The sequence below is a fragment of the Pelmatolapia mariae genome, linkage group LG5 (genome assembly GCF_036321145.2).
Source record: "Pelmatolapia mariae isolate MD_Pm_ZW linkage group LG5, Pm_UMD_F_2, whole genome shotgun sequence".
Classification (NCBI taxonomy): Eukaryota; Metazoa; Chordata; class Actinopteri; order Cichliformes; family Cichlidae; genus Pelmatolapia; species Pelmatolapia mariae.
In genome coordinates, this window is record NC_086231.1 from 9,610,334 (window position 1) to 9,636,759 (window position 26,426).

The following is a 26,426-nucleotide window of genomic DNA, read 5'->3' on the forward strand; positions in this document are numbered from 1 at the left end:
TAAAAGACAGGACACAGGGGGAAAAAAATGATGATAAAAGTCCACCGTACTAAGAGTACACTGCAGTGAAGATGAAGGGGTGTATAGGGTAAAAAGTCAGGAGGGATGGGATTATTTGAGCATGATCCTCATCATGCCATGCAGGTCTGCAGAGACTTTAGACAAAGAGGTAAATTACCTGGATGGGCCTGAATCCTCCCTTGGGTATTGAAAGCAGGAAAAAAGAGAAAAGCCAATAGGAGACCATACTGGTGAGATTTAAGCGGCCACACACATCAACAGAAAGCTGTCCCATTACTTCTATCTAAATGACACAGTACCTGGTTCGGAATCGCTTTGGCAATATATATAACTAACATATATAAAATAATCTCAGAAAATGTGATGGGTAATAATTGGGCAGTAGAGCAGGAAAGACTCAAAAGTCACAGTCAAAATGTCAGATCGGTATTTCACTTGTTGCCATGTGGCACCCAATGTAACATGCACATAACTATTATTTAAACATGCATTTTAGAAAGGGTTTCTTTGCCAATTGGGATGATTAAACCCTCATGACAATGAAGTGGGACTTCTCTGCACCAGAGGGATCTCACTGTCACCTGAATCACTGGCTCAGCAAGAGGAGGGAGTGTTACGGGCTGCATGAACGATGAGTTTCAGACACATGTCTATATTATGGAGCAGATGGGCTTCATTTCAGTCCCCTGACCTTCATATGTTGCTAGAATTGCCACCAGAGTTTAGGTGAAACCCAGGCAACAACCTCCTGGGATGAAATACGAAAACAAAGCAAAACTACCAAAAACAGCAGGCTTCACCTCAGCTAATTCAAATCACTAATCAAATATATACATGCTAAACAATGACAACGATAATTATAACAGTTCTGGTGTTAATTATAGATGCAAAACAACACGTTTCACAGTTAAAAAATGTACTCATCCTTGCAGATGATATGCCTCGCAGTGGTTTGGTCCATTCCCTACCATTCCTTAATTCATTTAGTTTGCAAAGAAATAAACATAAAGCACAGGATGTGTATGACAATGTTCTTTTCTTCTAGCCATTAATAATTTTTTTTTTTTTTTTTTGCAGCTACCACATTGTTAAGTAGCAGCCACTTGAATTAGTCCCCTAATACGTATTTTTGACCACAGTTTGTTTGGCATTTATTTCCAATATGGTTTGTATCAGTAATTGTGCTATTTAGCACTAATTAGCAGGTATCTGTGTCTGGAGAATGCATTCGTACATTCAATAGATTCACCTTGCTAACAAAGTCCTTCTAATAATAGCGTTTCTCGCCACTGCTGTCTCTCTGGAGAATTCTCCCACAGACTTTACTTCAGGAGTACTGCGTCTCCCTCTTAACATAACTACTTTACTGTGATACTTCTATTTTTAACATATTGCTAAAACAAACTCCTCAAACTCAAAAGAAAATGCTGAAAGTGAGTATCTTCATACCATTTAGGGTCACTGGGTTATTTAAACTTACCTAACTTTAGTTTTTAGTCTATGACAAAATATTTGAGTTAACTGAAAAAACTGAAACATTTTTTCAAACTTAGAAAACAAACTAAATTAAAAATATAGAGGAAATGTCCTTAATTTTCATCTTTTGGATTTGGTTTGGTCAAATTTATCAACACAACATGCCTGAGGAGACTTTGGTGCATGTTTAATGAGATATAAGATATCTGCATGACAGTGAGTCAACTGCTTTCAAAAAGTGCTGTCGTTATGTCGTATTATCTTTTCTGATTTTCCTAAATCTTGTCCCTGACAAAAAACCCCTGTATGATGATTTAAAAAAATATAACTAAAACTAATGAATTTTAAACAAAATCATACTAATAAAAACTAAACTGAAATGATTAAATTAAATCTGGAGTGTAAGAGAACCCACCCAGACACAGGGAGAACATAAAAACTCAAAAGTCCACACAGAAAGCTCCCAGGAGCCAATGGATTTAAACTCGGGACCTTCTTGCTATGAGATCAACATGCTTCACAGCTCAAATCTAATAAATAAATAATACAAATAAAACCTCTGATTAGTGAATATAAAATACAGTAGCTCTGGGGTTGCAAATAGGACAAATTCACACTTAAAATTCAGGTTTACAGAGTCACTTACAGTGAGAAACTCTCAAGCAAACAAATGTTTATTTTAGTGGTAACTAATCTCCAATAACTCTGCTCTTTTGGTTCTCACACATACAGACAGAAGTTGTGCTGAAAATCATAACAGCAAGTAAAAATCATGCTTACTTGTAGACAGACTTATCTTCTGGCCAAATAAATGTTTGGATCTCTATGCTCACTTTACAGTGCATTGAGTGTGTTTCACTGAAACAATAGCTGTTTTCTCTGTTGGTATAAAAGGCCACTGTTTGTCTCCTTCTTCTTTCCGATTCCACTTCCGTGGTGGCACAAGAAATTTCAGCACCAATTTGTGACAGCCAGAGCATGCACTTGTTTATGTGTGCGTGCGTCTGTGTTTGTGCCAGTAAACACGCTGGTTACACTTTGATACCATCCTATTAATAGACTATATGAAATTTGTCTACACTGAAGCAACCAGAAGGTGAGGATGTTACACAGCAAGTGACAGGGGGCACATCTTGTGGACCAGTGGGTGTGAATAACACATCAACCTCATAAACGGGCAGCTGCATGAATCATAGTGGTGTGAATCAACAAACACAAAGATAACAGCGAGCCACATGGATTGAATGTCAGGACCCAGACATGTCTAAGACTCTTAGCATCCACAAGGTAATATACAAACACCATCATAAATCCCAAACTGCAAGACATGAACACATCAACATGCCCTCCTATTGACTTTGGTTTACACAGTGTCCACAGTCTAACAGGATCCACAGTGTTATTTACACAGGTATCAGCTATCACCACAGGAAGATGGGGCCAATCCACACACAATTTTTCTAGGCTCTTTTCTTGACTGCAGCCTACCTGACCACTGCCTAGCCTTTAAAACAGCACCTTCTTTAACACTGAAAAAGAAGTTAAAAAAGCAATATCTTGGTATTTATAGTGGAAACGAATTCCAAAAATATGACAGATTTAGCCATATGAGCATTGAATGTTCCCATTTCTGTTTTTAGGAAATATATTCTATCCAAGAGCTTAGGTGGCATATCATAATTGTCCTGTTTGCATTAACAAAACTGGAGAAATGCCTTAAAACTAAGGCAAAGATTATCACAATAATTCTCTACTATGAAACTAGTAATTTGGTGTCAGATTGATGTCTGCTCCAAAGAAGAGCAAGAATTGACATGCACCTCGGATTACCTGTTTGATTAACACTTGAACAAATTAATTTAAAAAAGCAGGCCCGTTCAATTTCACTAATAAAACTAGAAGTCGTACAACTGCTGTTTAAAGGCACTTGAGTGGAAGAGTGAATACTTTAAACATAATGTGTACTGAATCCAAACTATGAAAACTAAAAAAAATTGTCTCCCATTCAATTAGAAATAAAATAATGGATACTGAAAGTGTCAAATGAAATGATTCAAATGAAATGATTAAAAGAGACACTTGGCTTAGGCCGCAGTCACACGGGCCCAGACCCAATCATCTGGCCACCACAGGTCACTATGGAAAAATGTATATTTCCTGACCAATTGCTGAATGGTTGCTGGTGAAACTGGTTACAAAGAGGTATACAGTGCTGTACTGAAAACCCCTTGTGGTTGCTTTGGTTGCTGGCAGACTGCTGCGGCTGAGCATGGTTTGCGTGGAAGACCCTGACTTGTCTGCAAAGACTCGCCTACTACAGTAAAGAGTAAAACTGAGAACGTTTTCTTTCAAAGTCAAAGCTGAGCTTTCTGGAATGTTTTGACTCAGAACTTTTACCCTGAAGACCAACATTCTCCGTTTCCAGTTTTACTACCACTTATTGTTGCTTGGTTATCTAAGGAGCTTGGAAAGAAAGCAACTAGACTTTGTTAAGTTTCTTGAAGACGTTTCACCTCTCATCCCAGAAGCTTCTTCAGTTCTAAAACCAAATGGTGGAGAGTCCCAGGTATTTAAACCCTAGTGGGAGTTGCCCCTTAAGAGGGTCATTGACCTAGTATTGATCATTATCAGCAGAGGTTTCAGGTGAAACCATTGTCAGACCTTGCCTCACCCTGTCACATGACATATTGTGATCACCTGATGCAAGACATGAGTGGGCGTTAAGGCACCTGGGACTGGATCTCAAAACTGCATTGTAGGTGGCAGACAGTTGGTGTGGTAAGCCACCTCCTCTGTTCAAGGATGGTTATTCACAGTAGACGGCTTCTTTCACTCCTCTTTCAAACAATCAGCCTTCTCTGTCTCTATTCTATTCAGTTCTCTTCTAAAATTTGAACATTGGGATTTCTCGAAAAAGTGCCCTTTATCCTTTAGATGCAGATGTACAGCTGAGTCTTTTCCTATCGAGATGGCTCTTCCATGTTGTGCCATGGGTTTATAGAGTTGCTGTTTGGTTTCCCCAAGTAAGCCAAGAAGGATAACAGCAGCTCTATGATAAAATTGTATGAACCAACAAAACATCTCCATCAAAGTTATGAAAAGAGGAAAATGTAGAACTTATAAACCAAAGCTTGCCAACGTGGTTATATATGGCTGCTAACAGCGCTCTCACACTGGCATTTATTGATGATTTCACTACTGATGGAAGCAACCAGATGAATGCAGAGGTATACAAAAGCAGTCTGTGTTCTCAGACACAAAGCGTCTGATGACGACTATATGCCCGAGACTTCAAGCAGTCGTTGACTGAAAAGCATTTGCCGCAAACCGTTAAGTATGAGAATTTTGTCTGACTTGATGAGTTTCCCTCTGATTACTTTTAAACACCTAAACTTTAATAACTGATTTAAAAGGTCTTCATCTACCACACAGTCCTTTCTGTATTGATATAAACCTAAATTGTAAATTTGAATGCAGTGTCCAATATTTCTATTTTAAATTGAAGGTGCTAAAACAAAGTGGCTAAACACAATTCCTAATTTAAAGCATAAAGTAAAACAATAATTAATATGCAGACAGACTCGCTTTCAAAACTGGCAATATAATGAATAACACTGGTTGGTCTGTACTCTGCTGTAGACTATGTGTGTTTGAGTAAATACGAAACTGAATAAACTAACCAAGTTATATAATTTAAAAAGGTTTCTTGCAAAATCTTGTGCAAAACATCCTACTTTTTCCACTTAGAACCCAAAGGCATCGATAAATTAAAAGCTGATAAAGGCCAAATAACAGTTACTGGAAGGAACTAATTTCACCCTCAACATAAAAATAAACATGAATAGTTCAAAAAAAGAATCAGGAAACAGCTCGGTGCACCTGACTGGATATCTTGAATAACTAGCAGCACGGAAACATCCCATGACAATTAAACCCTCTTTAACTGTTTCCAAGATTCTTGAAGGCTTTTAAATCTGAGACTTTTTTTCTCCTAAGGAACAGCAGACGCCCCACAAACAGGCCATTGCCAACAAGGCCCAGCAAACTGCTTTGATGATGATGATGCAAGAGAGGGAGCAGGAGGGGCGTACAGCAGGGGTAAATTACCTGATGGTGGGTTGGTCGAGGGCCCGTAGCAAACTGGTGGGGAAGGGAGGAGAGGTCCAGCAAGGAGATTGAAGCAGTGATGGCAAAGCGGGGAGAAGAGAGAGCATAAGAGAGACACAGATACAGTATAAGATGAGCAATGGAAGCCGACGCTTGGAAGTACAACACAAAACCACAGAGCTACAAAGCTTTAGAGACACATGGCACATGATGCAACACTAGTTCTCAGTCACAGCATGCATTTGCAAATAATAGCTTGCAATTTTTACTTGTAACTACCACATTGAATATAACAGATTTTAAGGCCAGCAAAGACACAGTGAGTAAATGTCAAATGCAGAAAAAATAAATTTGATCGTATAAGGCATACTGCAGTGAAATAAAGTGTCTTAAGTGGCAGAATTTAAAACAAGGCTTACTGGACACTGACTTATTTCCTGTTAGCTATGCTCTTCTGATACAGAAAGACTTACAACAATGTAAATGAGACAATATTACACTGAAATATTTTCTTCTAGGCTTTTTGTGGTAAGATTTTTTTTTTTTAAAGATCATTCCCGCTTTAAAGGTTTTCTTTCAACTACACTGAACATTTCAGGCATTTAAATTTCAGGCAAAGAGAAGCAACACCACAAGCAAAACAAAAAAAAACTGCTTGGTAGTTAATATCAAGCTTAAAGTGGACCTATGATGGTTTTCTGTTTTTTTCCCCCAATTCAAAAAAAGTTGGAACGATTTCTAAAATATAAAGAAAAATTGCAGTTATTTGCAAATAGAGATTGCAATCTAGAAGTTCAGTTCCTTGGAATTGTTCATCTGCCTGCCTAACGATCCTGGTTATCTGTTCCACTGACGTGTGATGCATTTGCATTACGCCGTCATGTACACGCTCCATATTTTGGTTTGGAAAGTATCCAAGGTGGCATCAAGAGAAGCGCTCAAAAAAAAAAAAAAAAAAAAAAAAAAAAAAAAGATGACGCGAGGGCCAGTTGCAACACAAGCAGTGCTTTGATCACAGCAAAGGGGGGAAATACCTCCAACATGCTCAAACATTTGACCACACAGCTAAATTCATATCATGTCCCATCCCTACTTGCAAACCACATACACCTGTATTTTATTCACAATACAATACAGAAAACATATCAAATATTTAAGGTGGGAAAATTTAACTTTTAACAAGCAAATTTGAGCTTATTTTGAATTTGAGGGCAGCAACACGTCTCAAAAATTTTGGGACTTGTTTTTACAACCACCTGTAAACGTCTGGAAACTGAGGAGAGTAGTTGCTAGAGTTTTGACAGGACAATGTTACCCTACTCTAAAGAGTCTAGCTGCTCAACAGTTCTGGGTCTTCTTTGTCTTATTTTTTCATTTCATGATGCTCTAAATGTTTTCAGTTATTTAAAGGTCTAGACTGCATGGAGGGCAGTTCAGCAATCAGACTCTTCTACTACAAAGCCTTGAGCATTGTCTTGCTGAAAAATGCAAGGGCTTTGCTGAAAAGGACATCATCTAGATGACAGCAGATATTTCTCTGATGCCTTTCCAAATGTGCGAGCTTCAAATTCTATAGGCACTAATGCATTCCCAAATCATCTGAGATGTAGACTTTAAAACTGAGTGCTGATAACAAGCCAGATGGTCCTTCTCTTTAATCTGATGGATGTAGCGTCAATGTTTTCCAAAAAAAAGATTCAAATTTTGATTTCTGATTGCAAACAGTTTTCCACTTTAGCTCTAGCGGTTTCTTTTATGTACCACTTGCTTTTTTAGCCAAGTTATTTGAAATGTGTTGCTGCTAAAATTTGTCATCAAACTCTAAAATCTCAGTTTAAACATTTGATATGATTTCCATTTTCTTTTGTAAATCAAATATGGGTTTTGAGATTTGCAAATCATTGTGCTCTTTTTTTAAATGTAAATAAATTCCAACTTTTTTGGAATTGGAGTTTGTGTATATATTTTTTACAGTGTTGGATGTTCACATTAAACATGTCATAGTTGTTAATGAGGTAAGCATATCCATAAGTAATCCCTATAAGAGAAAAACAGAAACGCCACTCATATGCTTTTTAAATCTTCTGTTTGTGAGACGCAGCCAATCAGATGAAATTTAGCTTAAAAGGAGGTTGACCTTAAAGCGAAAGGAGGTGAAATCATTAATTTCAGTCAGAACTATGGGACCCAGTATAAGTCAAGTAATCATTTTTATGCAAAACCATTGTAGGAAAGTCAAAGAATAAAATAAACGGAACTAGAAATGAGCGCAACAGGTCCACTTTAAGGTTCCCTTAGAAAGTGAGTAAAGCTTAGATAAAGAATTGCCACTTTACAATTTACATTCCTTTATTCTGCACAAGAATTGTATCGAAAAGCCTGAATTTAACATGATGACACACCTGACAACACCTGAACAGCTCTTACTTTCCAGCTACTCACTAACTGCAACATCTGAATTCTGATTATTCAAAACATGATAAAAAATACTGATCCCAGGACTGATCTGAATTCTCTTTCCTGTAGCTAAAAGTTAATTTTATATTATTTCTCACTGTCAGTAACTGTATAAAGTACTAAATGCAGATGAAAGGCGGAAAAAAAGTACACCAAAAGGGACTCATTTCCAATATGTTACCACCAACAACAAGCCCATAAACAGCCTCTACGGAGACAATGAGGGAGACCTTATTAAATAAATATAGCCTGTATCGAGGTACCTCAGTGCCACAATCAAGCTAAGATCAATCATCAACTTACGTGGATTTTCTAGCTTCTAAAAAGTGAAAATTTTCTTACTTCGTAAAGCTATCAAACAGAGTTCCACTAAAACACAAAACTGTTTGGGTTCTTGGAGGCAGGTGTGCTGTAAATCCAGCACCAGAGTGGCACTCACCGGGCGACTCTGTGGCTGTGCATTCATTGGCTGCGTCTGGGGAGAGTACACTAAAGGTGCGGAGCCAGCATTTTGCCCAGGGTTGTATGGAGACTGCAAAAAGAAGAAATAGAAACAGAAAAAAAGAAGGCTTAATGTATACTGAGCAAAAAATGTGCAGCAATCAGTCCCTAGTCATTTAAGAGAAAGTGCACTGCAAAGGACCTAAACTATAGACAACACACTAAAACACAGCACTAAATAATTTTGGGTGTAGCTGGGAGAAAGTGTTTTCAATCAGGGTTTATGTACTGTGCAAAGATAATTGGTATCCCCAAGGACTGCAAATCCTGTGTTCCTTTATTTTTCATCTAGTGTGCAGTGGAGCTAAGCAGAGGTGGGTTTAAGCAGATCTGCGTACTCTTCTTCATCGTGCTGCTGGTGCGATGGTGATAATTTAAGTTTGTGTTGGCTGACAAAACTATTTATAGAAAGGCTGGTGAGTGACTAGAGCTGCTTTAGGGTGAGGCAGTGGGCCATTAGTTTATCACGGTAAAAAGGAAGAACTGGATTCCTTGCAAGCATTGTCACATTCTTCCAGAGAAGCTGAGTCACAGAGTCTACATGCTTTAAAGTGAAAGCAGCAAGGCAGCAGCAGTGTCACTGTTTGTTGTTGTTTATGTCTTTGTGATTAATAGACTGACCTTTCACAAAGTTACCTTTATACATCTAGGTGTTTTTCAAAATGAAAAGAGGAAGCACCTGGATGCAGTACCTAACTAAAAAGCGACAAGCGTGTGAATCTTCTCATAATGCTCAACTCTGATTTATTTCTGCTTTGCCCTTGTAAATTCTGTCATAGCCTCACCCAATCTCCATCAAACGGGTTAGGATTTTACTGTAGTTACAGACAGAGAGGAAAACGTCCTTGCTGGATTTCTACCCAATATTTATCCCATGCCTAAACCCAACCATCTCAAATATAAAATCGGTCACAGTATGTCTACTGTGATCATGGTATATATGGATTCATAAACACATGCATATCTCGATTTAAAGTGCATCTATTTGCTTTTTGTTTTCCTTCCTGTCATACAAATAGAGTACTGACCAAAGTGTCAAACGATGCGATCCACATAAGGTATGCCCTTAATCTCGCCTCACCCACCAGCTTTTTAAACCTTTTGTTTGTGTTGGGCAGTTTGCTTAAAGTGGATGGAGCTAAAACTGCTTTCAAACAAAAGGTGAATTGAGGAGCTGAACTAAGGCTTGCCATAAGATAAACCCTGTCAAATAATGCATCTACTCTACAGATGGAGCTGGAAATTAGGACAATACATCCACTTTAACAAGCTCCCAACCCCAATCAAATACTTTATAGAACAGCTTTTTATACTGCTTACTTGACCAGTGGGACAAAATGTCAAATAACTAATATTTAAGCTTCTAAACATAATTATCAGTATAAAACTGTGAATTAATCCAACATAACTTAATAATACTCTCATAATAAGGTTGAGTTTGTGTTCTAATTCTTTCACAAAGTCTTACAGGTCAAGTAAACATTCTTTCTAAGTACGCATAAGCCCTATAGGAGACTGGAAAAATCAACAGGCTGGACTGTTTATCTCCCTTTTGCCAGATCCATGCTGAGGTTGCTCACTTTGGAACCCTTGTCAAGATTAAGCAGGTACTGTGTGTAGAAAACAGTGGATGGATGTTTTCCTATAGGCAGCAGTGCACAAGAACTGCTCTCTTAGATTTTGTGGCGGTGTTCATCATGTAATCATGTGAATTTCATTAAAAGAAGACACTCATGCACACATGACTTAGCGCTGCATTAGAAATGTTGTGAAATTAGAGAAGTGAGAAACATGAAAATGAAGGCTGACGTAAGAAAGGAGAACAAAAGAACAAAGGGTAGGTGTAGGCAACATGACCAAAACTAATACAGGGTGTCTACAGGTACAAAAAAATAAATAAATACAATTTAACACACATCAAATGTGGAAATATAGTTGTTCTATGTGGACACACTGAACCCGTTTCACAATGAATAGTAAGGTAAAGAGAGAGATGCACTGACTAAACGTTTTACTAATCTGAAAGAAAAGCATACAATTTTCCGGGCACCAAGAGTAATTATTATTCTCAAGCCATTTGTCATTAAACTTACATCGTCCTCTCTCTATAGACTAATGAGCAGGCTGGCTAGCAATGCCTTAATCATCATTTTCAGGTCACCCAGCAGCCCACTGGTAATAAATTGACCCTCACCAGACTATTCATGGGGAACTTTGTGTTTTTAGGATGCTTTCTTAGGCATAAGCTAAAATTAGCTATGACTTTTTCCTCTATAAAAGTTCATAGAGCTTTAGATCAAATAAGCAGCTTGAAAGAGTCAGTCAGATTATAAGGAACAGCCTTAACAATACAGTCGAATTGTACATGGTTTGGAGTTTCAAGGCTTTTTACTAGTAAATGTGAATTTAAGAGATTTAAAGGACTCGCAGACACCCTGTAATAGATTTTTTTTTGCCAAAATGACAGCATCATTTTATATTTTGTACACACAACTGATAATTTTTTTAAATCTGCTGGTTAAAAAAAAATTGTCATTATATGTTTTAGAAAGCAGACAAATGGAAAGAACAACATGAAAATGCAGAGAGGATGACGGCGGTCACAGTGACAAACTCACCCCTCCGCCTGCCTCCCAGCCCTTAGGGTAGCGATATGGGGAAGCTGTGGGTACTGATACCTGAGAGAGCGCCGGGGAATGGGCATGACCAGGCGGGGTGCCCGGCAAATTAGTGTGTCCCTTTGTGATGTCGTGAGCAGGGTAAGAAGGACCATGCCTGGACACCTGTATGAAATGAAGCAGTAAAATTAAAGAGTTAAACAAAATGATATATTATGCCAGGCTGGTGCAGAGGAGGAACAGCAGTGGCGGGGCTCCACAGGTCATTAGTCCTCCCTCCTGCTGAGGGATGTAAATTAAGCGCTCAAGCAGCAGGATTAGCCCCTGTATTTATGCAGAGAGGTGAAGACCTTCAACATGCATGGCTGCTGAAGGCTGCTGCACTTTGCTAAAAACTCGACTGCGGCCTCTTCTGTAGCCTGCTGTGCAAGTATGTCTGGGCCTCATATGGCAAAACTGGGTCAAATAATCTGTGATAGATAGAGAATATCCTGTGCAACAGATAGAAGTGAGTCATGTCAAACAGGCTTGAGCCACAGGGAAGGGTTCAGGGTGGGTACCGGCGGTGAGCAGTATCAGACAAGGCTGAGATTTTTTATTCAGCTCTCTGTGGTGTGGCAGGATGGGCCTTGGCAGCTGTAGCTATGGGCTGGCCCCACTGCAGGTGCTGCTTGTTGCTGCAGCAGGCCTGAAAACACCAGGGAATGAGACAGGATACTGCAGGAAGAAATCAGTAAGCAGACAAGGAGGGGAAATGGAAAGCTAGGCAAGCCTCCCTCTTCTCTTATTTTCTCCTCTAACAAGGGCTGCTTTTCTATGTTGAGAGATTTAAAAACTCTGCTACTAAAATTACAAACTCTCAACTTCAAATGTTTGTAACCTTTATAGCCAATACTCTGCACAGTCTCTATAGTATCTCTGCATCTCCACTGTGTGGCCCACTTCCCTCAGATGACCTGGGATAAAGCAACTAATCTAGCTGCTGTTACCAGGGGAGGAGCCTGCATTGCTTCAGGCAAGTGACTGACTCTGAGGACATACAGTGTGATGGGATGGGGGAGGGGAGGTAAGCAACTGTATGGGGGCTGTACATGAGGGGGAAGAGAAGAAAGAGCGGCTGAGTAAACCCCACTATCACCATACAGAGCAACGGCTTCATGCAACGAGTGCCGTTTATTTCCACCAGTGTCATCATTGTTGCAGTTTTAACGCCCCCCCCCCCCCGCCCCCCCCCAAAAAAACCCCACAAACTTTCTTGAGAGCTTGAAAAATCTCATAAAGCCTCCAATGTTTTCAGTGTTGTTAGGTTGCAAAGAATAAACAAAGCTCACAGCTGAACAGCCCATCTCCAAGCACACAGCATTTCCTCGTCTAATGTGCAGCTACTTACTGTACCTTCCACAATTCAGAAATGTTATCAGGGCAGGAAACATCTTCAGTGTGGTGTCAGAAAAAAAGGTCAATTCTAGCGTACTGTTAAATGCCAGACCCTGTAAAAATAGACACATTTTCCCCTAATAAATCAAAAGGTTAAAAAAAACCCCTTTTTTTGTTATTTACCCTGTTTATGTGCCCTCCTTTCATTAAGTATCAGTTAACGTCTATTCGAGGGCATGCGATTAATCAAATTTGATTTTCAGCGATCGTTTCAGCTTTCAAAGTTTATGAAAACAAGACTGAGATGAAAGAATAATCATGCCACATTTGTTTTTTACAGTGATTCTCTAATTAATGATAATGATTGATGACACACTGTCTTGAGTTTTAAATTCAACGCATGTACCATTAGACTTAGCTGCCCCACCCAAAAAAATCCTAAATTCACTCCCTGCCGGCTGTGCCAAGGTTTAGTTCAGATCACTTTTTATTGTTCCATTTTCTGTTGAATTATATTTACAATTCAAGAAAATCCAATGTTAAAAACTGCATGAGTGCATGATGTAAAAATCAACGATAAACTGAGTCTACGTGAGACATCAATATTTAGCTGAATTAATTACAGGAAAAAAAAGCATCACGTTTTATAATGGCTACTATCTTTATATAAATTGTTAAATCAATATCAGGCTGATTAATTGGTTTTGACATAACAGTCATGTGACTAGATCATGCGACAACATAGAAAAACATTCAAAACCCTGCAGCCTGCAACAAGCAAACACTGCTGATTTTTATACATTAATTCTTTGTCTATTTTCAGCACTTGCTCCTGGATCTGCAGTATTTTTCAAGCATTTTCCAAAAAAAAGGAAAAAGAAAATTTTATTCTGTTTATTCACAAGGTGTTGCACAACAGGCACAGGTGGTTTGGTTTTGCCTTGAATAGTTCAGAAAGCGCTCTAACAAATCTAATCACTGCTCGCCACATATTGATTATATTTATAGTAGAATCGAGCAGGGCTAGCAAAAATGCTTTTTGCTGATATTTGTGGTCACGCCAGTCATCCTGGGTTTGCTCTCTGTTTCACTGAGTACGTGGGCGAGGGGGGCAAGAGGTGAGCGGACAGGTGAAAGTAAAATAAAATTGTACTGTTAGTACAATAAAGGTTGTTGACAGCAGGGCACGTAGTCCTGGTCAGAGCACTGGCAACTCTGCTGCTGATAATGATATAACTACACCTCCGTCAAGTGCAAGAGGCCAAGTTCTGACCCAGTCCTCCATCTGGCTCAGCAAGAGCAATACTGGTAATGTTAAGCGCACAAGCGAACAAGCAAGATAATATGATCTTTTTTTAAAATCTCAGATACCTAATGCATCAACTCTATCACTGATGTTGGTGTATTTTGGTGATTTGTGGTTCCGTTTAACATTTTACAAAAATTAAGCTGAAAAAAGAAACACAATGAAAGACAAAAAGGGAGACTGGGAAAATCATCATTCATATCTAAGCTGAAAACCAAAAAAACTATTCCTATTCTGTTCATTCACAAGGTGTGTCACAACAGGCACAGGTGGTTTCGCCTTGAACAGTTTCTGTTCTTTCTGCTAACTACTCGCCTCATTAAGATTGCTACGCTGGGCTTATTTTTGTCTTTAGAGAGGTACAGTGGGTGTGACTGGTCACCGACTACCAGGCAATACGCAGCCTCTAAAGTTCAGGCAAATCTAATTGTCTACCAAATCCTCCTAACTCATATGTTTATGCTCCAGGCATACTACATACTACAAATTATGTAAATATTATCATGACAAAGATATGATGAAGAAAATGTTAATTAATTCCTGAAGGAGTCAGTAAATGGCAGAGGTACCCTGAGGGAACCAATCTGCAGATCAGGCCTGCTGTGATCTGATCACAAAAGAATTTCCTTACATGTATGTGCTCTTTTAAATTACAAGCACACATGCATGTTTGCACAGTTTGTATTATTATTGCCCAGTTCCAAACAATCCTAATGTCAAACACTGGACTGACAGCAAACAGGATCTCCACCATTATAGTCTTTGGCAATCTTAACATCGAAAAGAGTAAAAAATATTTCTGGTTAGAAAGTGTTTACAGTCACCATGCTGACGAAATTGCTGCTGCGTTTCAGCATAAAGCCTTCTCTTTGTTATTGTTACAAATAATGTTGTGCGATGTTGTAGCACCATCATTATAAAATGACAAACTGACAGGTAAATTAACCTACTCAACAGCTTTTGGTAACAACAAACCAATCTACTCAATTTAACTTTAAATTGTTTATTGTGCCACATAAAGCTGGGAGATAAATAGTATGAGGATGCTAACAGCAAAAGGCAGCAGTGTGGAGGTACTTCACGCCTGCAGCAGCAACAGATTTTCTTCATGTGTTTACAAAACTTTTCCACTTTTGTACTTAACTGCAAACTGTGCAGTCATGTCCACTTACACGGCCAAAGCTCACACAACAAGGAGAGGAATGCTATCTCTGTCTGTCTTTCTGACTCTCATTTATGTTATGTCCATTTTGGAAAGTTTTTATTATGACATGTTCTTGTCAATTCGACAGGAATTCAGCTCCATTCTGCACTCAAAGTGAAACAGAGCGAGATCAGGAAGAGGAAAAACGAGTACAACTGTAAGACAGGAGTATGAAGCAGCCTACTGCTCTTACACCGAGCTGAAAAAACTCCAACTAGTACAAATAACTTGAATAATGCGGTACTGGGCTGTGAATAACTCTAGTATTGAGCTGAGGCCATGATAACAACATTGTACAGCAACTGGAAAATTCTGGATCTGTCCATCCTTAATTTTAAGTATCTTTTTTTCCCCTTTTTTGCTACCACACATATTAAATACTTTCACTTTAATTTCACAGGCAAAGAGGAGTGCTGAGTCAGCAGGACGTCTTTCTCTTCCTGTAATACATACCTGGAACATTTTACTAGTTTTCAGGGATACCTGTAAAGCTTCAGATTTAAACTCCCAACAACCCATACTAATGTTGGTGTCTAAACCTAGGAAAACAGCATTTTGGTAAAAACACACAGAGGGGCCAGGAGGTCAGCCATCAGTTTGCTTCTTCTAGCTCACTGGTTAAAGGCACCAAAATTTGGCAATAAATAACAAATACAGAATATTTTTTATGAAAACATACTGACATCAGCAGAATGGAATGATTATTTTCTTTTATCAACTATGATACATAATGATATTTTCAGCTGTTCCTTTATTTCCCAAGCGGTCACAACAGCAGAGGCATCCACATGTTAATTTGGCACAATCCTAGTAGTATAGCAGCTTGTGAGCTTTGAGGCCGGGTTTTGCGTCTCCTCCATGTGTTAACCACTACACCACAAAATTACAATGGCATAATACATAACAAATAGAATGACATAATTCCATATTACAAAAATATTATTACATGTTTTCAGGTTTTACCTTCATGAATGAATGGTTGTACACAATCGCATTAAATTCAGTAACCAAATTAAAATAAGCAATAATTTGTGTGACTTATGTGACCATAATAAAAGTGTGTGCAAAAGCATAAAGTCAGTACAACAAATCTGAGTCTTCAGTGTGTGTTTTTACTTAAAGTGTAACCTTCCTGCATATGCACTGCAGCATACAGTATATACAGGTGGATATGAATGTAACAGTGTCTGAAAAGAGGGGCTGCATGCAGTGACTCACGCTGTAGACTGCAGCGACTCCAGGCTGTGTAGGGAAGATTCGTTCGTCCAGTGATGGCTGAACCCGTGGGATTCTGGAAAGAGGATGTTAAGGGAAGTTCTTCAAGCAACAGGAGATAAAAACTGGCATCCTGCTAAGTCACAGACAGGTAAGATTCCTGTCATATTTTAGAAGAGGTGTTGCTGAGTCTAAATATGGCTTACTAAAGCATGCAAAGAGAACTGATCTGTTATGTTTAAGAGTTAAAAAAAAACAAAAAACCACAAAACCAACACAAATCCACTGAAAAATGTTCTGCAGTTGTTTAATTTAATTAAATACATTCAGATCATCAGAGGGCTTCCCTCAGACCCCATGTCCTGTAGCTTAATTTCAAGGATCCCCCCCTCCAACCACACAAACCCCGCCTAAAATGCCCCATCTCTGAGAGTACACTATGTACCTTCACCATTTTGCAAGAGTTAAAGGGAAAATCTGAAATGGATTTCTGCGCTACTTCAGGCTGGGGGGCAGCTGGAGCACAAGAGTGAGGACTGAAACAACTATTTGGCAGCACAGCGAAAAATACATTTAATATTAATTCTCTTCACCTTCAACTTTGTGAAGAATAAGCGGTTAAACAAAAACTACAACATAACACAAAAGAAAATCTATAACACTCGAGAGTTTAATAATTGTTTGCAGCGAAACCAGAGTATGTGATCACTTTCTTTAAAGCTTAGGAAAGACATAATAAATCAAGACATCACTGAGATGTTAGAAGAGATAAAAGGGGGAATGTGTAAAATCCATACAGAAAAGGAAAGGCCTGTGTTTAGTAACCTGCTCAGGCAGTTGTGTGCGACAGACAGGCTCACACACACTGCTGATCACATGATTTAAGGGAAACCGAACGTCTGGCTTTCTTCCTTTCACCCAAATCACACCTCCCTTTGCCCTAAACTCTCTTCCTTAGTCCTGCTCTTGCCTGCAGGGCCCGTCATCTCTCTGGGACCCCTGCCAGCACTGCTACTCGTAACGAGATAAGACAGAGTGAAAAGAATTATTTAAAGAGAAGGCTGCGAATCAAAACACGGAAGCACAGCAGGAAGCATTATCAGTTTCATTACCGAGGAATTTGGAGAAGGAAGACGAAAAAAAGAAGAAGAAAAAAAAAAAAAAACAACACACCCACCCACACTACACAGTACACACATACAAAGATATTAGGAGTAATTAGAAGCTCGGTCCCGTCACAATGATTTGACAGTCTATGTGAGGAAGAGTACAAAAACTACGTGGAAGATGGCATTTACAGTTTTCACCTTCTTTTTATTGGTGCTTTGAGAGCCAGACAGCAAACATTTCCCACATGACTCTAATATAAGACAGGTTTCTTCAATGATTTGCAGACTACACATGATAGCTAGAAAAGCAACATCCAAGAAATGCAGCATTCGAAAGTAGGTGAAAAATATGAACTATACACAGAGAACGAAACAAAGTACTTTTAAGCAAATATGTCACGCTTCTCCCGTGAGAGGATTCTCTTCGTTTTATACCACCATACACAGAAACTGAATCTTTTGTCCTTACATTTTTAATGATATTACTCAGTGTTCTAGGAAATGTGACTAACATCAATATTTTCTAAGTTGCAATAGTAAAAATTAGTTCAAAGTATTTCTGCTGGGTTCCAGACAGCCGTGGAGACCGTAAACAGAGGGTGGGGCGCAAAAGCAGGGTTCAACATACTAGGGCAACAGGTGCAAGTTCACCTGGAAGTCAAACGTGGTAGTCAACATACTGAAACATAGCACGCAAAATGAAACTGTGGAAGTGCCAAAAACTGCAGTTCCTCCAACAGCCCCTGAAGGCTTGGTTCAAAACCGAGTCAACCCCCATAATTTTGCATGGTAAAATGTCCAACTTTACAGCATTAAAGTGTGTTTACAGACTCTGTTAGCCCCTGTGGATAGCTCCCTGTTTCATAAAATCTGTAACAGGGCAATCCTTTTGAAAATAGTTACTTTTTTAACCTCCCTTTGTGTTGAGATTTTAAACTTAGAAGCGTGGACACCTAAATGACAGTTCTGCACACACGGCCAGCTGTAGCAGATCGCCATCTGCGAAGCCTCACCTTCATTTATTGACGTCACTGATTTGGACCTCTGCCATATTTATCTGTTGCAGTTTGGAGCATTTTTAATGGAATTGTGTGATTAATATAGCGGCTGTGTGATAAAGGCCATCCAAGATGTTTGTCTTTCAGTTGTGATAATTAAAATTTAAGTGCTGTGCCAGACTGTTTTTATGTGTGTTTTTTTTAGTATTATTAGATAGAAGGTAGTGTGTCTTTACATCACACCCATATAGTTCATGAATATAGGCTGATAACAAAGCTTCCTAGTGTTAACTACTCCAACAAACACCATCCATTTTTTTATTTATTTATTTTTTTAACAGTCTATGACTGACACAAATGCCATTTCTAAATCTTCAATCAACTGCATCTAAAGGATGTCGCTATTTCAGCCAGAAGGAAATTTGAAAACAGTGACGCCACATTTCTTACAACATTGTTTGCTTTCAGATTCAAGATTTCTGTCAGTGCAACTGTATGATTATCCAAGTCTGCCCACAGTGTAGAAAAGATTATGTGTGACTCAGGTGTGCAAAGGTTTGATGTTATCAATTCATCTGCCAGTAATGCCATGCCAGCAGTAATAAAAGGAGTTGATGAGGTTGGAAACCATCAAGTCTGAGAGACAATTTGGAAGCAGATTTTAATTCCAAACCCTTGTAAGGAGGGAGAAAAAGACAACTGGGGAAGACGAGGCAGATACACCTGGTAAGAAAAAAAACACACTAACTAACCAAAAATTGGCAGGTCTAAGCTTTTGACCACAGTCGCCAAATTATAAAAATGAGTCACTATTTAAATGGCTCAAAGGCAGCACACAGATTTCTGTTGTCTGAGAAGGAAATCACCTGCAGCCAAAAGTCAGTTCAAGATATACCTTTCTGTAACATGCTTTGTGCCACACAAGCTTTTATGAAATATATACTTTGGTCTTTTAATTCTGCTACTCTTAACCCTGTTACATGTTTGCTTCTGAATAAGTTTAAAGTAAGTTTTGCATGGTATATTTCATTCTGCTTTTATTTTATACATTTTCTTTTAAGATAATATGCAAATTTAAAAAATTTAATTGCTTTCTGCAAAGCTCTTCTTTCTGTGAAAGGCAACACATAAATAAATGCTGCTTTCCTGCTGCTGGGAAAACATGAGTCATTTCTTTAGCTTGATCACTTTTTAATTGTTATGTTTTGAGTAAATTTGAGCGTTTGATTATTATACTCCATTACACTTATTTAATCAGAGAACTGGCCAAGTTTTTGGTTTTGCCAAATTCTATATCTGTAAATGGTAAATGGCCTGACCCCAAAGCGCTTTACACTACATTCAGTCATCCACCCATTCACACACACACACACACATTCACACACTGGTGATGGCAAGCTACATTGTAGCCACAGCTGCCCTGGGGCGCACTGACAGAGGCGAGGCTGCCGGACACTGGCGCCACCGGGCCCTCTGACCACCACCAGTAGGCAACGGGTGAAGTGTCTTGCCCAAGGACACAATGACCGAGACTGTCAGAGCCGGGGCTCGACCCGGCAACCTTCCGATTACAAGACGAACTGCCAACTCTTGAGCCACAACCGCCCTGCAACTAGATCTGCAACTAGAAATGATGGTGGTTTCACACATTCTTAGTTTTCCTTCCATATTAAAAGTTCTTCCGGTTTATTTTAAGTTTATTGAGTCTGTAGAAGAAAATTAATACTGCAGTGGTATATCAAGGTGATCATGCAGGGAAACCAAACTGTCCTCAGACAAAACATCATTCATGTCAAGCTCTCCATGCGGGTGGTCGAGCAACCAGATGGATGCAGACACTTTGCAGTCATGCTCTACTGCGTGCATCAGGCATAACCATATCAGTAGATGACTGCACTAATTAGACATTAGCCTTTTTTTTTAATCTCCATTAATTGTCTGTTTTGGGAAGGAGGCCAAGCACAGGCTTACAGTTCAAAAATGAGAGTGCCAGTGCTGCTGAAATATAACCTATAACATCAAGCTGATCAGAATTGCATCAATGGGGGGGGATTCACATTTGACCCATGGACCGATTCAAGAAATATTTGAGGATATATAATCACAAACCACCTGTATCTCAAGCAGCTGTAAGGACACTTGAAGATAGTGACCACATTTTTATAACTTTTTTTTTTTAAAACCATAACGAAATAGTAACATTTGCCATAAAAGTTGCTCATTCAGAAAAAGGAAAAAAGAAAGTGTAGTTTCTTATATTGGGAGGTACATTTTTGGTCTAAAACAGACAAACAGACGCATCTTTCTTGTTGAGATCCCAAAGTAGCATCAAACACTACTCCCTGTCCTCGACCCCTCCAGTGACCTATAAGCTTCATTTAGGAAGGAAAAGCTGCAGCGGTCCCTGCTTCATCATTAGCTTACTGGAAAGCCACTTAAGTGCTGAACGTGCGAGAGGCAGAGAGGGGAAGACAGGAGGAGATACAGCTTTACACATAGTAAACGTCTGATCAGGAGGATGATACAGCTCAATAAACTAATCCTGAATAAATGCTGTTCCTGAATAAATGAATGAATCAGAGCTATAAAGTTAACAACTTCAAGAAATCACGACAAGTATCCAAAACAAAGAAGCAAGAGAGGGTCTAATGGAAATGAGAGTGGTGCAATGACTGATAAACATCATGGAAATTCTGCTGGGCAAAAATGTTAAATTACATGATAGTCCTACAGGCTCGTCTGAATGATGTAGACTACCTGCAAATTTCAGAGTACTTCCTGTACCTTCTCAAAGTGGACATACAGGAAGCGAGTGGAGACGACCCAGATGGTGCAGATACAAACCCTCCTCCCTGCTGGCACACTGGCCACACACACACACACACACACACAGTTGGATAAAAGCGAAGCTCACAAAGCTCTCACTGCTGTTGCTGAGACTGCTCTTTCACTACAGTATGAACAATAGGGTGGTAGGTTTTTGGATTTGACTGTAACAAACCATATCTTAAGCAGCTATGGTTGTGGATCTCTATAACACAAATTGTATTTCTTTATAAAGATACTAATTTTAAATTAACGGGCAGAAAAGTTTCCACTTCTAGCCACAGACTGTAAAAAAAGAAAAGAAAAAAAAAAGCCATTACGTGCCTGGAAAGTGAAGCCAATGCAGATCTACCATTAAAACCTGCATTCTTTTCCAATGGCCAGAAGCTCATCTAGTTTAAAAATAAAGTAAATAAGTCTATGAGAAAATGGCAGTCGGTTGCCTTTATTTGTGACCTCAATAAACATTTTAATTTTGCCTTTTTGCTTGTTAGCTAGTTTCAAGTTTTATTCAGCAAAACATCACATTTATGTAGTAGCAGGTAGCAAGCGAAGGAGGTGATGGGCATAAAGAGAAGGTGACTGACATTCAGTGACATGCATCAGCAACTACCAAAAGTTACCAAATGCACATAAGGCAAAACTTTCTTTAACTTTAAAGAGACAACTAATTGGAGGTACTGATCCCATCACTCAGTGTTGGGGAGTAACGGAATACATGTACCGCCGTTATGTATTTAAAATACAAAATATGAGGAACTGTATCCCGTTACAGTTACCGTTTAAAAGGGTGGTATTTAGAATACAGTTACTTTGTTGAAATAAATGGATTACACGGCGGTCTTTTCCTGTTTCATATGTTAGGCTATGCCGTCTCTATTTTTGGTAATTCCACGCCGGTGGAAACCCAAACAAAACACGCATTAAGAGGCTCAAATGCCCGTGTCTCAATTTCGCGTCTCATAATGACGTGAAGAAATATTTTTTTAAATGATTTAATATGAAGGCAATAGCAGAGTGTTACAGGCATAGCCCTAAAGAATGTAGCCTCATGGGCAGTGTAGTCCGTGCTGCAGGGAGAATGGACTGCCATACCCGTTATGTGTCTGTGAGTGAGGGAGGGAGAAAAAGGAGAGTCGAAAAGTACGACTTGTCACCGAGCAGAAACAGGAGCTGGAAGCATGTAAATATAATAATAACCACTGCAGCCAAAAAGAGTGCCTGATGAGCCCAGTTGTAAGTAAGCTATTAAGACTCGACTGTACACTGTGTTCCTGTTTTCCTCCGAAACAATAAGTTCCGCTGGAGCAGCCTTTCAACGCCTCTCTCTGTCTCTCGCTAGCAAAGTTGACCCAGACAACAAAGTAAAGCTAGTTTTCAGCTACGAGCCCGACACGGAACCCGACGTATTAGCCAGAGGTCTCTTTACTACGGTTCGGAGCCACGGACCTCTTTTATATACGCGCGGAATAGTTTTCTATACGAGATCGCTGCAAAAAGTGCAGCCTTACCAAAGTCCACTCTACTGTTACTCATTTTATATTAAGATTTAAAAATCTAGTTGCTATTGGTATGGCGAGTAGCCTTCAGTAATAGTAATAAATCACACAGCAATAGGACATTCATTAGTTGTAAAAAAGCATGATAATATATTAAGTAATCCAAAGTATTCAGAATACGTTACTCTCATTGAGTAACGTAACGGAATACGTTACAAAATACATTTTGGGGCACGTATTCTGTAATCTGTAATGGAATACATTTTAAAAGTAACATTTCCTACACTGCACTCACTGAACCATGAGTGAATGGTATATACAATAAAGGGCGATGCTTGTCACCAAGCTTAAAATGACCACTGGTGACCAACCACCAAATGAAAAGATGTCAAGCAAATTACTCTGTGATTCGGCTTTTAGGTGGGACTGCCATTGACAAATGGCTATCATGAGTGTGTAGCATCTCTCAGTAGCTCTAACCCTCATTTATATAAAAGCTATGTTTCTAACAGAGTGAAATAATGCCACGATAACTGTCACTACATGCCTTTCAAAGACTTACATTAGGTAAGTTACAGCTAACTATGAATTTCACCAACTAAAAGCACTTAGTTCTCATGACACTTTCTGAGGACTGACGCAATGCTGGTGGAGAAAGAGTTATTTATATTTACTGACGAGTCAGTCATTACACAATGTACCTTAAAAAATGCAGTTCCTTGAATGGCCAGTTGGGGCAAAAATAAGCATGTTTACAACCTGGTATAAAAATGGTTTTGGTCGCAAGGGTGAATTTTCATTAACTTGCTCTTAAAATTAAAGCTTTACATTATTCATTATTGGGGCTACTGAACTAAAGGAAAAACTGCAAATATCTAACAAATAATATGGCCCACTGTGTAACAGAATTTCCAAGAAATGTGTTCTCCAATTTGGGTGAGTGCAATTCTTTTTTTGTATGTTACATACACCTAATTAAAATAGCAGGTATCTATACAATACACCCACAAAATCTGTGGATTCACTTTACAAACCAAGCTCCCTAATTTTAGCTGATAACTTAGCACTATATGATAGACTGAAGATAAAAGACAGATGTGGTTTTCTTGGCATGGCATTGGTTTATGCAGTCAGCATTTTAGTGTTTAAAACTGAATGTGAACACTGAGTGATGAGACAAAGCACACTAATATGATAACAACTTGTCAATGACATAAGCAGGAGGCCTGCCTCAGCTTTAATTACTTTTTAAAACTTTTGGAGGACAACAATTGACCCCCAAAAATATATTATGTTGTATTCAATGAGCCTTACAAGCTGCAACTGAGTACATAAACTTATCAGTAAAGTCTGAGGCCACAGATCAATTGAAGCAAAGGGCAGTTTTCCCATAGGCTTCCAAAAAGGTGCTTCTTTTTGAAACCACAATAGTCACTTCCTGCTAGCCAACGAAAAGAAATATACACTTCAGTTTGGCACTGGCTTAACTTTTGAGACACGGAAACTACATCCACCTTTTATATAGGTTATATGATCCTAACATAAAATCTGCAAAGGTCAAGGCTGTCATTCAAACTTTAAATAATAATTTTAAAGCCTAAGACATGGCTGTGTTTTAAGAGGAATTTTAAACAGTACGTCTACACTGTATATAAGCTGAAAGGCAGCTCTCTAAAATGCTGCCAAGGTAAAAACTACAGCCCTTACTTACTGTTACCAAGTAACCATTTATTTGCAGCAACACTTATTTTCTGTGAAAATTGAGGAAATGCGAATTTGTTTGATGTGATGTATTTTGATTAATTTTATTGTCAGTAATGAATTTTCATATGAAAACCCATAAGTAACCCATAAAAACTAGCAGGATGATTTGTGCTCTCAAAACAAAAAGTGCTACCAAATAGTCCTCAAATACTCAATCTGCTTAGCACAAAATCAACAAAGTATGCAAACAACAATTTCCCAGATCTTACACGCTGAAAAAGCCCTTCTCAACTTCACACAAATTAAGCAATTATTTAGCTGTAGTGCACTGAATTTGTACAATTGTAGGGCAAAGTCTAAATTCTTGCACCTACACAAAAATCTAAATTTTAATGGAAAAAGTAATAGCACTACCTGCTGACAGGAGTACATAAACAACTTCATCACTGACCTTAGAGCATCATCATGTGGGTGAGATGGCTCTCCAAGCACAGTACTATAAGAACAGCTGAAAGCAGTGTGTCCATGACAAGAAAATATCAGTTTTCCACTAATTCCAGGATGTGTCTGAAATGCTCTAGCAGAAGTAAATACAGAAACAATATACACAATGATGTGGAAATGTCACTTCAGATTGTAATGCCGGGAGAGAACTGACAGGACGTCTTCTACAACAGGCCACGCCTCTTTGGAAAGAACGGCCCTGAATGCTGGCTCATAACAACTCAGCAGTTTATTTATAACATCCCACAGTGAGTGAGCTCATGAGAATATCTTCTCATGCAGGCTGCACACACCTGTCCTGAAATACAGGACTCCTGTTCTGTGAGAACCACCAGCTGGGTACATACATTACATAGGTGCATAGCATTGAGTGTGACTGCATGCCTGGCCACATTAAGGGAGAGAGACATGCCACTCAAAGAATCCTTGGAAATTTATGGGAGGATTATGCAACAGCAAAGATGGTGACAGACGTACAAATCCCAGGAGGAAAAAACCTTGCTGTGGCAAAGTCCGCAAACCCTTTCAGCAGGTTTTTATCAAATTATACTACTGATTCTCTACATAAAGAGTGGGTCACTGAAATAATCACCCTCTGCACCCCTTACTGCGGTAGTTGATGCAAGTCCAAGTGTGCCTTAGAATTTTACATCAACCAAACACTATTACTGCAACTGAATAAAAACCAGTTATTGAGACATTGGTACACATCAAAGGATCTGATCTAATACAGAGGATGTAAGCAGATCGCTTCCCAGAGCAGAACAAATCACAGATAGCTAAACTGTAGGTACCATGTTAGGTCAATATGCTGCAAAGGTGTTATCAAAAGACAACATATAACAAAAAAAAGGGCTAACGACACTCTAAATGACATATAGGCTATTTTCTGCAAATATTGACACATGTGCACCAGGAAATTTTGCCATAAAATCTTTCAACACCACTGAGTTACTGGGCACAGAAGCACCCTCTATTTCAGCTACACTACAGGACTACCTTACACCACATACCAGTATATATTTGTTTTGACTTATTTGAGTTGTATTATTTTTACCTTTTTAAATGACCTCCTATAATTATTATTTTTTATTTACCCTGTGCTTCTTTCTTTTGTGTATTTATGAGCTTTTTAAATGTCATATTCCACTGTTCAGACTGCTGTAACATGTATTTCACATCTTTCGGATAAATAAAGTAAATCTTGTATGCAGCCTTGACGCACGCTCAATCGTCTTCATATTCAGTGTTCATCTCCTGCTGACCACTGAAATAACAGCTGATTTTAGATCCTGCTTCAAAATAACTAAGTAAATAAGTTCCCAGAGGCATATAAAGAAAGCAGTCAAGTGGCTTCTACAGGAATTTTCAAGACGCTTCTTTTTTTTTATATTAAGGGCACAACCACTAAAGATTATTTTAAAAACTATTAAAATTCTAAGGACAAAAAGGAGCAAGTCTAGAAATTGTGGAGTTAGATAGGGGAACCAACAAAAAAGATCAG

General features: G+C 38.8%; 1 protein-coding gene across 13 annotated transcripts in view; it reads right to left on the bottom strand.

The window, feature by feature from the left end:
* eif4g3a (eukaryotic translation initiation factor 4 gamma, 3a) overlaps window positions 1-26,426 on the bottom strand; it is a 68,922-nt gene that overhangs the window by 38,184 nt on the left and 4,312 nt on the right. For 5 of the 13 annotated variants that reach the window (XM_063473592.1, XM_063473596.1, XM_063473590.1 and 2 more), the window contains exons 2-6: window positions 16,286-16,358; window positions 11,181-11,345; window positions 8,501-8,593; window positions 5,605-5,637; window positions 179-199 (exon numbers count right to left, since the gene is read on the bottom strand). In XM_063473592.1, coding sequence (XP_063329662.1) covers window positions 179-199; window positions 5,605-5,637; window positions 8,501-8,593; window positions 11,181-11,345; window positions 16,286-16,358 — 385 coding nt within the window. The remainder of the gene's footprint in view (window positions 1-178; window positions 200-5,604; window positions 5,638-8,500; window positions 8,594-11,180; window positions 11,346-16,285; window positions 16,359-26,426) is intronic. The other 8 variants (XM_063473594.1, XM_063473593.1, XM_063473603.1 and 5 more) reach the window with 5 other exon arrangements.